The sequence below is a fragment of the Engraulis encrasicolus genome, chromosome 10 (genome assembly GCF_034702125.1).
Source record: "Engraulis encrasicolus isolate BLACKSEA-1 chromosome 10, IST_EnEncr_1.0, whole genome shotgun sequence".
NCBI lineage: Eukaryota > Metazoa > Chordata > Actinopteri > Clupeiformes > Engraulidae > Engraulis > Engraulis encrasicolus.
In genome coordinates this window covers 24,216,387-24,228,327 of record NC_085866.1, presented here as the reverse complement: position 1 = coordinate 24,228,327, position 11,941 = coordinate 24,216,387, and the positions used below count along the sequence as shown (strand labels likewise).

The following is an 11,941-nucleotide window of genomic DNA, read 5'->3' as shown; positions in this document are numbered from 1 at the left end:
CATACCAATCAAATCCAACTTCTGATTCAACTGCAGACGTCTTGTTATTGTTACTGTAACCAGGGTAGCTGACAGAGGGGACAAACAGGTCCGTTGATTGGACCCAGCGAGAGAGGGGGCCCAGAAATTGGTCCTCATTACATTGTATGTATTGGGTAGGGGGGCCCATTCAGATGACTTTGTCCTGGGCCCAGCCAAAGCTGTCAGCGTCCCTGACTGTTACTATCAGTGATGGTAGTAGTATTATAACAATAAGAAGAGATTTCTTTCATCAGCACAGCATCAGCCATGAGAGAATCTGAGCATGCACTGTATGGATAGAGGATAGGAAAACATCCAAGTAAAGCATGACAATGAGCTTACCTCCAGACAGAGCTGCTGACAGCTTTGGCCAGGCCCGGGACAAAATCAACTGAAAGGCCCCCCCTACCCATAATGTAAAGAGGACCTAAATGCGGGCCCCCTTTCTCCCTGGGCCCGTGACAACTGACCTCTTTGTCCCCATGTTGGCTTCCCTGCCTCCAGGCGTTCATTCCATACTGTCTCCCATTAGTGTGGGTCTGGGGAGAGAGAGAAGGAATGAGAGAATTCCTCTCTTCTGTTTTTGATAAAGCTCTCGCTTTTTATCAATTTTCTCTCTGTTTTTGATCATTTTCTCATACTATCTCTCCTTGTTGTCTTTTTTTCTATACTCATACTCTCTCTCTGTCTCTGCTTTCGATAGTCTCTTTTTCTTTTGCCTTCTATCTGTTTTTGATCATTCTCTCTCTCTCTCGTTTGGGCATAGGATCTAAAGAAGGCCATAAACTCAGATGCACATTCAAGTATATTGGCAGCTGTTCGATGCCTACGAAAGCTCAGTACAATTTATGTCTGTGTCTGTGTACGGTTTAAATGATGGCTGCACAATCACATTTAATTATCAAGAGCATACTGTATGTACAGTAATATCACTACTACATTAAAACATTATATACCAATAGGCATATAATGATATTAAATTATATATAATAGTCTTGATTAGATGAAATACTTAAAGATTATAACTATTTAAAGATTAATTACAGATGAATACATTCATACGCTTGTCGATTTCAACATCATTCATAGGTTTTGTAATATTTTTGGTGGTTTGTTCAGGTCTCTGTGGAAAAACTTCCATGACAACAGCTAGGGAGATCTGTTGTCAGAATAAGAGCGTCCGCCAACTGGCCTTTACGTCCATACCCTGCCGATCACCAGGCGTTCCCTTTCACACCCCTCGGCTGCCTGCAACCCAAGTCCTGCACTGCACACAGTGCACCTTTTTTTCCCATAGGGTTTGTTTTACATAAACATGTTCGGCTCCATTCTTTTGTGTGTTTACAGAGATATTCCGCACAGTACGGTAGCTCATACCGATGTAGCCTGAGGGAATAGGGCTTTCTGGGAAGAAGCCCATTGGAGAGGGTTTTTGGAGTTTAGAGACACAGCTCCAGAATAGGGAATGGGGTCAGAGCACTGCTGCGGAGAGTGCTGTGGAGTGCATGTGTGTTGGAAAAGACAGCTCAAATCTCAGGGGGTGAGTTCAGAGCAAGGTTAGCCAAATAGTAGATAAATTTGAGGAGTATGTTGGACAGACAGTTCACCCTGGGCTGAACCCTTTACCCGAGGCTGCGAGGCCGTTTTCACAAGCCAGGCAACAGGTGGAAAAGAAGAAGAAGAAGAAGGGTCCAACAACAGCCGTCCGGGGCATTTGCAAGACATATGTTACGGCTCTTCTTGACAAATTGGCCTTGAATGTGTTATAATAGAATACCTCTTTCTTCATGGTAGCTTTGTTTATTGGTGTGGACACTGCTGTTTGTGTGAGCGGATTCAGGAGGACAGGAGATGGGTGAAGGAGGAGGGGGGGGGGGGGAGAGAAGAGGATAAGAGGAGTGCTATTTTTTTTAAACACCACAATGGTCAATTCATAGCCAAGTTTATGGCCTTCATAAATCCACATTTTGGGAGTCCTTGGAGGGTACGTAAAAAGCGGTCAAGCAATGTATTGTGGACACCCCTGCGGGTCCTGTGTTTTTTCTTTGATAAACATCATTTCATAGACCATCTGGACACTGATGGAGACAAATAAACAGCTCAAGGTGAACCACGGGCTCTCCTCAGCAGCGAGACACAACCTCATGCAAATCGTATCTGCACATGCACATGATCTGTGGCACAGGGCTGGTAGTTTTTGTTGCGAAAGAGAACACATAGAGGGGAAAAGGAATTGATAGAGAGAGAGAGAGAGAGAGAAAGAGAAAGAGAGGGACAGAGAGAGAGAGAGAGAGAGAGAGAGAGAGAGAGAGAGAGAGTGAGAGAGTTAGAGCGATGAACAAAAGGAGAGAGGAAAGAAGGAAAGAGAAAAGAAAAGAGGAAGAGGGAAACCATTGTGAAGAGGAAGAAGAGAAAACAAAAGAAGAGGACAGAAGCAAGAGAAAGAGAGAGAACAAGCCATGGAACTCGCAACAGTTTGTCCACACATCTCTCTCTATCTTTTTCTCTCTGTGGCCTTCTCTCACTCTCTCCCTTTCCATGAGGCCTTCTCTCCCTCTACCTCTCCCTCCCTGTCTCTCTGAAGTCTTCTCTCTCTCTGCAGTTGGCATGGTGTGTATTCATCAGCAGGCGATGAGCGTGGGCTGTGGAAGAGAGACAAACGCCCCGAGGGCCGCTCTCCCAGTCGGGGGCAGACCTCTCCGCCACCCTCAGCCTGCCAATCAAGAAGAAGAATTAAGGTCCGCACACTGGAATGCAAGACTGTTGAACTCTAGGGAGATCTCGACTCCTTCTCTCTCTCCCCCCTACCACACACACACACACACACACACACACATACACTTCCAGAGAACTGCCCAGCTCTCTATGTCGGTCGTGTTTGTGCACAGTGTGTGTGTGTGTGTGTGTGTGTTTTCGTTCTTTGCTGGTGGCCAGGGCAATTTGAGGGTGTGCACCAAAATTCAAGCCAATGTGCATTCCTTCAAAAAGTGCTTGTCAAAAACTTTTTTTCCTTTAAAAATATGCATGGCATTTTGTGGTCCCTGCACACAGAAACTCAAAGCACTGAGGCAAAAAAAATACTTTTGATACTTTTAAGTTGATTTATGAGAATATGGTGTGACTGACAGCTTGAAATTAACTTTGAAAATAATCTTCCAGGGAAAATAGTGAGTGAGTCAATAACTTAATGAATATTCATCTTCATCATCTTCTGAGCCACTACAAGCCGTCTTTCTCTCTCTGTCTTGCTCGCGCTCACACACAAACACACGCACGCACACACACACACACAAGATCGAAATCCCCACCATTTATGTGACCAATAATTTTATTTAGTTTTATTATTAACCTTTACAATATGTACAATTTGAAAAGCACACACAAACAAAAGAATAACCTCACTCTGTAATGTTAGCTTCAAGCACAACTATAAGCTGTGAGAATGTGTTGAGAGTTTCTTTTCAAAAGCTTTGATAACTGCTGTAGTATGATAGGGTACAGTACATACAATGGTACCATTTCATCCCTGCCAGGTCTTAAGTCATGTAGGCCTAAATGAGCTTTAATGCTTCATATGAGACAGATGTTCAGCATAGAAAACAAAAAGGCAAAAACAAAACAAAAAGAAAACAAACACCATCCCTTAGTGTTTCTTTGGTGGTTGCAATATCTTTCCCAGCGATGAGGATTTCACCAGGCTTATTATAACTTCTCTGAATCTCAACCGCGTGTAGAATGAAATACATTAGCGTATTTCCATGCAAGTAATATTCCAATTTGAAATTGGAAGGGTGGCAGTATTCAGTTTGCACGTCATGTAAAACTACATTTTAGTCCCAATGCGGCCATGTAAAAGGGATATTCCAGAACTTGTTTTTAACTCAATACTGACAATATTCCGCTTGAAAGTGGAATACTCCATGCATGGAACTACGCTCAGAGCAGCAGCAAGCAACAGCAGCAGACGATGCGTTACTTGATGAGAAACTCCACGACACTAGAGGCAAGCTACTGACAGAGGTTGGAATAGTAGAGAGGGGAATTAGGAAAGACACAAGTCTTGGGGGACACAAACATCAAAAGGCTCCCTTAAAGATGCCCATAAGTGTTGCTTAATGGGTCCGAACCAGAGTGAGTGGTTTAGTTTGGGGGGGTCATAAAACAATTCCCAGGTCACTAACAACAGCCACTTTTTTCCTATCAGTACTGAATGGGGACTGTTACAAAACACTTCATCCATTCCTGATAAAAAAAAAAAAAAAAAAAAGAAAAACTTTCAAATTTCAAATCTTAACTATGTAATTCATCCTTATTGCGCTCGTTTTAACAGTCAACCGCAAGAAGAGAGTAAATCAGGGTATTTTATTATAAATTACACAGAGAGCAAAGACGACAAAGTCGAACATTACTCTCCTTATTCTGATTTTGTTGCTACATATCCATCATCATTATTACTATTGCCATCAGGAAACATCTTCTTTCCCAACTCGATGTGCTTACTTAGAACCCTATAATCAAGATCTTCAAATCCCACCACATCTAGTTGGCAGAAGACCTGCTAATGGCTTTGCACACAAGTAAGGAGCAGACACCCAGACTGCCATCTAATCAGTAAACTAGGGTATTAAAACTAGGCAAGCAGACCACAGACCACCACATCAGGTTGTAAAGGTAAAGCAGGAGGGGGCATATGGTACTACATTCCATCTGATCTGACACTGATCTCACAGCACAACACATCAAAGCAGGCCGACATGATAAGGTTTTGGGCAACGTGTTGATGGATGTGTTAGCTTAGAACATGACTGGACTGACTGAGGGGCTGTGATGAGAAGAGAAGAGATGGGTGTGTGGGTAGGGGGAATGGGGAAGGGGAAAAAAAATCTGGATAAACTGGGGAAAACATGTTGACCCAGGCCAGGTTGAAACGATTTACTGTGTTTGGAAACCACATAAAATAATTCTTCAATAAAAAGGCACAGAATGTTATTCTGAAATACTGCTGAGCAGTGGTGCTTTATTAGAAGCAGAGAGAGAGAGAGAGGGAGGGAGAGGGAGGGATGGAGGGAGAGAGAGAGAGAGAGAGAGGAAGAGAATAAAGGTGTAATTACGCACTTCACATCATGGTCAGATTGTTAAAGAAGTTCAAGCACTCTTTTTTTCTTTCTTTCTTCACAAGCTTTGGATCCATAAGGGCACCTACAGCATGCCAAACAGAGGATGAAGTCCCTTTACAGCAGACAGGGGGGTAACACTCAACACACACACACACACACTCACTTTACTTCTCTCACTAACACAAGGACACGCATACACACACGCACACACTCAATTTATTTCTCTAACACAGGCACGCATGCACGTCCGCACACAAACACACCTCCTTTCTTTCTCGTTCTGTCTCTCTCTCTTACACACAAGAACATGAGATAACTGAAAAAAAGACAAGTTAATCCTTCAATGACAAGGTAGGTTTGATCAAGGAAGAAAAAAAAAAAACAGTCCTGCATTGCTAACCAATGTGCAGGTGAGCCAAGTGTTTCAAAGAGAGCGAGAGGGTGAACGAGAGAGAGAATGAATGAATGAATGAATGAATGAATGAATGAATGAAAGGAAAGTAAACAAATGAGTGGAATAGGGTGAGTGCTGTTGAGTCGTGTTCTTCCTTGTGTCAGCTTGGGTCATGGGCCACAGGGTTTAAGGGTAGAAAGGAGCAGCTACAAGGTCTACAACATCTAGTCAGTGCATTTCATCAATCATCGCACATCTCACTCACTCAAACACCCACACACCCACACACACCACAAAACAAAGACCCCCATACACGGAGAGATAGGAAAAAAAAAAGAAAAACAAAATCATCTCTCAAGGCAGTTTTGTACAGTATTTGTTCACTTCTCTGTGTTATTGTTCAATCTCTTCACGTCAGTATAAACCTTCATAATTATTTTCACCACCGATATGTACAGGGCAGATAGTGTACTGTTGGTATACAGATATACGTTATGTACATATTTAATTTTATACACAAAAAAACATTTATAAGACTATGTGCACATTTAGCAACATATGGTATAACCTGCAATGTCATTAACACATCTGTAAAACCCAAAATAGTTATCATTCTTCGATTTTTTTTTCTTAGTATGGTTTTTCCACATCACTTGATAAAATAATTGCATATTTATTTTTAAATAATATATCTCATCTAATGTGCTTGATTGGGGTGTATAGAAGATCCCCCCACCCCCCACGTCATCCATTTGTCAACATTGCATAACTAGATACCCACCCCACCTCACCACACAAGGATCCTCCCCATCATCATCACCACCAGCTACACAACCCTCGACCACCCACCATGGAGCAGGAACCTCTACACCTACGGCAGCATAAGGCCCAATGTATTCAGCAGTGACAAGAGGCAAGAGGAGCAGAAGGTAGAGCAGGTGTGGTGTGGTGTGGCTTTGTGCACATGGGTTGTGTGAAGAAGCCCCCACCCCACATTAAATCAGGGAAGGAGTTCTTATTTTTGTCCCTCATTGTTTTCCGTTTTCCTTTTCGGGTCCGGGGGCTAGGGACAGGGCTAGGGGCACGGGCAGAAACAGTGTCTGTTGGTTTTAGCGTGAGGATGAAGCCCCATCTGCTCTATATTCCACTGGGAAAAAAGGGAGGAAAGGAAAGCAGTTATTTTTCTCTTTTTTCCCTTGTTGTTTTCCTCTTCTTTCTGAGGAGCAGGAGCAGGAGCAGGTGTGTAGGAGCCGAAACAGTGTTGGTTGGTTTTGCATAAATGGTTTGCGTGAAGAAGCCAGCCCCACCAACCCCCACGAATACCTTCATAAAGTACGGTAAGGAAGGGAGGAAAAGTTGTTTGTTGTTCGTTTCTCTTTTCCCTCATTCGTTTTCTTCTTCTCCTTCTTTTTCTTCTCCTTCTTGGTTCCCTGTTCTGTTCTGTTCTGTTCTGTTGTGTTCTTTCAGGAGTCGAGCAGCAGACTGTCCTCGTTCTCGCTGGGCGGCAGCATCAGCTGCTGCTCGTAGTAAAGGCTCTTGGCGTAGTTGATCTCCTGCGAGATTTTCACCGCCAGGCTCTCGCTCTTCACGTGCACCTGAGGAGAGAGAGGAAGGAAGGAACGACATTCTTCAGAAATGACAATAGATGTGGAAACAGAACAAAAAAACAAACAAAAAAACAAACAAACAAACAAAAAAACACGGTTTGGCTTTGACTCTGCAGGTGGACCTGAGGAGGGAACGACATCCATCAGAAGTGACAGAAATGACAATGCACGGGGAAACAGGGAAAAAAAAGAGGTTTGGCTTTGACTCTTCACGTGCACCTGAGGAGGGAACGATACAGTATTCATCAGAGTGACAGAAATGAAAATGCATGTGGAAACTAGGGATGGCACAAACCGCACCGAAAACCGAAACCGTACAATTCACACACATACCGAACCGTGCAATCCATCGCAAACCGCAATTCATGTACTGCCCAGAAAAATATGTAAAACAGAGATTCTAGGAGTATCTTATCCAGTCTCTCTGATTAAAACATTGGCGTATAAGACCAAATCAGAGGATGACACAATTAAAATCATACCATTTTCACATTATAAGCCTATACAAACCATATGTAGGATATTTAGTGATAAGTCCGATTCTATTAGCCAGTGCACCATTTATCATGAACTAAAAAAAAAGAACCGTAGAGAACCGAAAACCGTGACCTTGACACCGCGATATGAACCGAACCGTGAATTTTGTGAACCGTACCACCCCTAGTGGAAACACAAAAAAACAAGGTTTGGTGTTGGCTCTTAAGGTGGACTTGAGGAGGAAATGACAAGCATCAGAAATACACATAGAAGCTTGCAGAGCAAAAACACACTGTGGAGGTTTGGCTGTTGGTCCTCCTGAGAAGCAAACGGCATGCATCAGGAATGTCAGAAATGACAATGCATATATAATATATGAAGAGTTTATTTTCAAAAACGATGTATATCCATTTTGTAGAATGTTGTGAAATTGACATTTTTCTATCTGGCATTCCATTCAATTGCATTGCAAAATTTATATAGGTTGAAAAAGTATTCACACATAGGTGATAGGACCTCTGAACAGTCATTTTCAATAATAAAATGCAATAAAAAAAAAAAATAATAATAATAAAATGGTAGATACACTATTTTGCAAATAAACTCTTCATACATTATGCATATGGGAGCTGGCAGAAGAAAATCACATTGTGAAGATTCGGCGCTCCCTCTTCACATGGACCTGCTGGGGTTGAAGACAGGAGGGTTGAGAAAAGCTAGACAGGCTGAAAAAACATTGTGAGGATTTGGCTTTGACTCTGTAGGTTACCCTTCATATGGAGAGTGGCAGTTTCAGAATAGACACTCATATATCCATGGAAGCATTGTGAACATTTGGTTCACGCTTGGCTCAGGACTTGAAGAGAGGTGACATATGTCAGATATGCCAGAACTGACAGTTTCAGAGAGAGAGAGAGAGAGAGAGAGAGAGAGAGAGAGAGAGAGAGAGAGAGAGAGAGAGAGGAGAGAGGAGATGAGGAGAGAGAGAGAGAGAGCGAGAGAGAGAGAGAGAGAGAGAGAGAGAGAGAGAGAGAGAGAGAGAGAGAGACAGAGAGAGAAGAGGGGTTACAGGAGAGATGGGGGAGGAGAGGAGGAGAGGAGGAGAGGAGAGGGGAGAGAGACAGAGTTACAGTAACACCTTTTATAATATAACAGAGAGCGGCCAGGATGTGGTTGGGGGAGAGATGGGGGGGAAATGAGCTTGTCCTTGGCATAACACAGAGCAGTGCCTTAGCCATTTTGGGCCATGACCACGGCCACACTCAGACACACTCTTCTTGCCTCTAACTCCTTGCCGTTTGTGTCTCACACACAAGAACACATACATAAACAAACACATGCATGCACGCGCACGCACGCACACGCACTCACACGCACTCACACACGAGTGTGTACACGCATGCACACACACACATGTACACACACGCCTGTCCACACACGCCTGTCCACACACGCATGTAACACACGCCTGTCCACACACGCCTGTACACACACGCATGTAACACACGCACGCGCACACACGCACGCGCACACACGCATGCACAGACGCACGCACACACACGCACCCACCCACTCCACTCACCATGGGTTTCTGGTGCGAAGGCCCCGGCATGGCCACTCCGCTGCTGGTGCTCTCGGCCTTCTTGGTGAGCTGCACGTAGACCTTGCCGTGGTCACGTGACACCAGGCAGTGGTACAGGTCGTCGTACTTCACCTCCAGGAAGATGGCCTCGCGGTCCACAAACTCACCCGGCTTCAGGAAATACACCACCTTGGAGGAGATGAGCACGCAGTAGGTGTCTATCGGCTCCACCGCGATGAAGCTAAGATGGGGAGAGGAGAGGAGAGATGGAGAGGAGGAGGAGACAGGTGCGGAGGAGAGAGACATTATCAATACGTCTAATACATCATAAACGTGGAAATATGGACGAAATATGGACAGTTGACTGAGGGTTTGAACAAAAAAAAGAAGATGGGGAGAGGGGTAGAGGAGGAGACAGGGGAGGAAGAAAGAGACATTATACATATACCAGTATTCATCATTATATCATCGTACATAAATTTACTAGCGTTGCACCGATACCGATACCAGTTTCGGCCGGGGCCCTGATACTGCACTAAAATGGTGGTAGTGGTATTGACGAGTACCAACAAATAGGGCACCAATACCATTTACAGGTGCTCGAATGACACTTGAACGCAGTCTTGAACTTTAAAGTTATTTTATATCAGAGGCATTTAAAAAGTATAAAAAGTTCTACTGTATTCACTTTGTACAGTATTAGTCTTTTTCCCGTTTCACAAAGGTAGCAGCAGCCTGACAAAGCCATGATAGAAATGATGTTACATCCAAGTAGTAGCCTATGCAGCTCTTCATATACCAGGGTGTCTGCAGGTTTTAACAAGTGCAATTTTAGACTTTTTTAGACCACCATGGGCTAAATTTTAGACCTTCGCGGCATATTAAAAAATGAAATATTACATTACATTGCACTTAGCTGACGCTTTCATTTTGTTCAAAGCGACTTACAACTATTATTTTTCAGGGTATTGGGTACAGTCCCTGGAGCAATGTAGGGTTAGGTGCCTTGCTCAAGGGCACTTCAGCTATGGATGGAGGTGTATGGAGCTGTGCATCTGAATTAATGCAATGCATAAACATAAAGAGATCTGATCATAAATGACCAGTGATAAGGTGCAATGCTCACTTTCACAATTTCAAGTGATCAAAGCCAGCAATTGTGAACATATAATAGCCTGTCTCTACATTGCACTCATTGAGGTTTTTAAATGCGAATGGATGCCATATCTGCAAGCAACACACCTATATCAAGAGGACCTAACCAAGATAATAGAACAAAACAACATGAGCGACCACCACTGCTGCCATAAATTGGCGTTTATTTGTTTCATCTACTGGAGGTGTCCAAGATAACGTCTTATGGCAGTTGTATTAGCAAAATAGTTAGAAATGTTGACCAACTCAGCCCTTGCAACTCAATCCAAAGATTCATGCCTTCCTATTAATTTTAGGGGGTTGTACCAGAGGTCTCACGCAAGCGAGGGCGTAAACCGCGGTGGAGGAGGAGGAACTAGCTACAGTAGGCTAAATTTCCGTATCACATCTGTAGTTTTATTATTGTACGTTCCACACAGCAACACTTCATGTAGAACTACATGGACCATAACTGCCACCACACCAGGAAAAAAAATAGAGCGGCGTGGAAAAGGACGTAAAAACAAAGCGAAACAAAACAAATGAACATTAATCCTTTGTCGATATTTTGCCTTGAAACGTAGGTCTAAATTACTCAAACTCAATTTTAGACTTAGAGTGCAAAAAACCCTATATTTTAGACATTTTTAGGCCTAAAATGGAAAATGTGTAATTTTAGACTTTTTTTAGACTTTTTTAGACCCCGCGGACACCCTGATAAACGTATATACTGTATATAAATTTCAAACAGAGTAGCATCGGTATGGTATTGGTATCGGCAGATACTGCACAGTCGGGTATCGCAATATATTACATTGCATTATACTTTTTTTTTTTTTGATGATGACAAGGGGGGCGTTTGGAGGCTTAGGATGAGGTCCAGGGGGCGTTTGGAGGCTTAGGATGAGGTCCTGGGGGGCGTTTGTTCAAAAGAGGATGTGCTAGTGCCACAGCAGACACACAGAATGAGGTATCAACCCATGCAGCCATAGAGAGTAATGAATGGGACTGTGATGGGGGATTAAGTGTGCGTATGTGTGTGCGTGCATGTGCAAAAGTTTGTGTTTGTGTTTGTGCTTTCAAAGTGCCTACGCGTGGCTGTGCATCTGCCTGCATGTGTCTGTGTGCTTCTGCGTGCATGCATGTGTGTATGTGTGTTCCTGCCCGGATCTGTGTGTGCGCGAGCGTGCGTGCGTGCGTGCATGTGTGCATGTGTGTTGTGCTAAACTGTGGTGTGGCTGTGTGCTGCTCTGCTCTGAGCTGCGCTGCGCAGCGCTGAGCGAAGAGCGGCGGGCTGAAAAGAGTAATTGGCACTTGGCCAGCCCAGAGGGGAGAGGTCAGGAGGCTGGCCAGGGGGGCACTCATCTGGATTAATTAGCCTCAAAGGTGACAAATGCTCTCTGGACCACCGCTCAGTGCAGCGCAGCGCAGAGCAGAGCTGCTACACACAGCTCAGATGCAGAGCAGGGGGGGAAGAGGGCGAGAGGGCGAGAGAGAGAGAGAGAGGGCGAGAGAGAGAGAGAGAGAGAGAGAGAGAGAGAGAGAGAGAGAGAGAGAGAGAGAGAGAGAGAGAGAGAGAGAGAGAGAGAGAGAGAGAGAGAGAGAGAGA

General features: G+C 44.0%; 1 protein-coding gene across 1 annotated transcript in view; it reads right to left on the bottom strand.

The window, feature by feature from the left end:
- Window positions 1-3,331: 3,331 nt before the first annotated feature.
- vps13d (vacuolar protein sorting 13 homolog D) overlaps window positions 3,332-11,941 on the bottom strand; it is a 165,577-nt gene continuing 156,967 nt past the window's right edge. The window contains exons 71-72 of the mRNA XM_063208416.1: window positions 9,199-9,439; window positions 3,332-7,127 (exon numbers count right to left, since the gene is read on the bottom strand). Coding sequence (XP_063064486.1) covers window positions 6,996-7,127; window positions 9,199-9,439 — 373 coding nt within the window. The 3' untranslated portion in view covers window positions 3,332-6,995. The remainder of the gene's footprint in view (window positions 7,128-9,198; window positions 9,440-11,941) is intronic.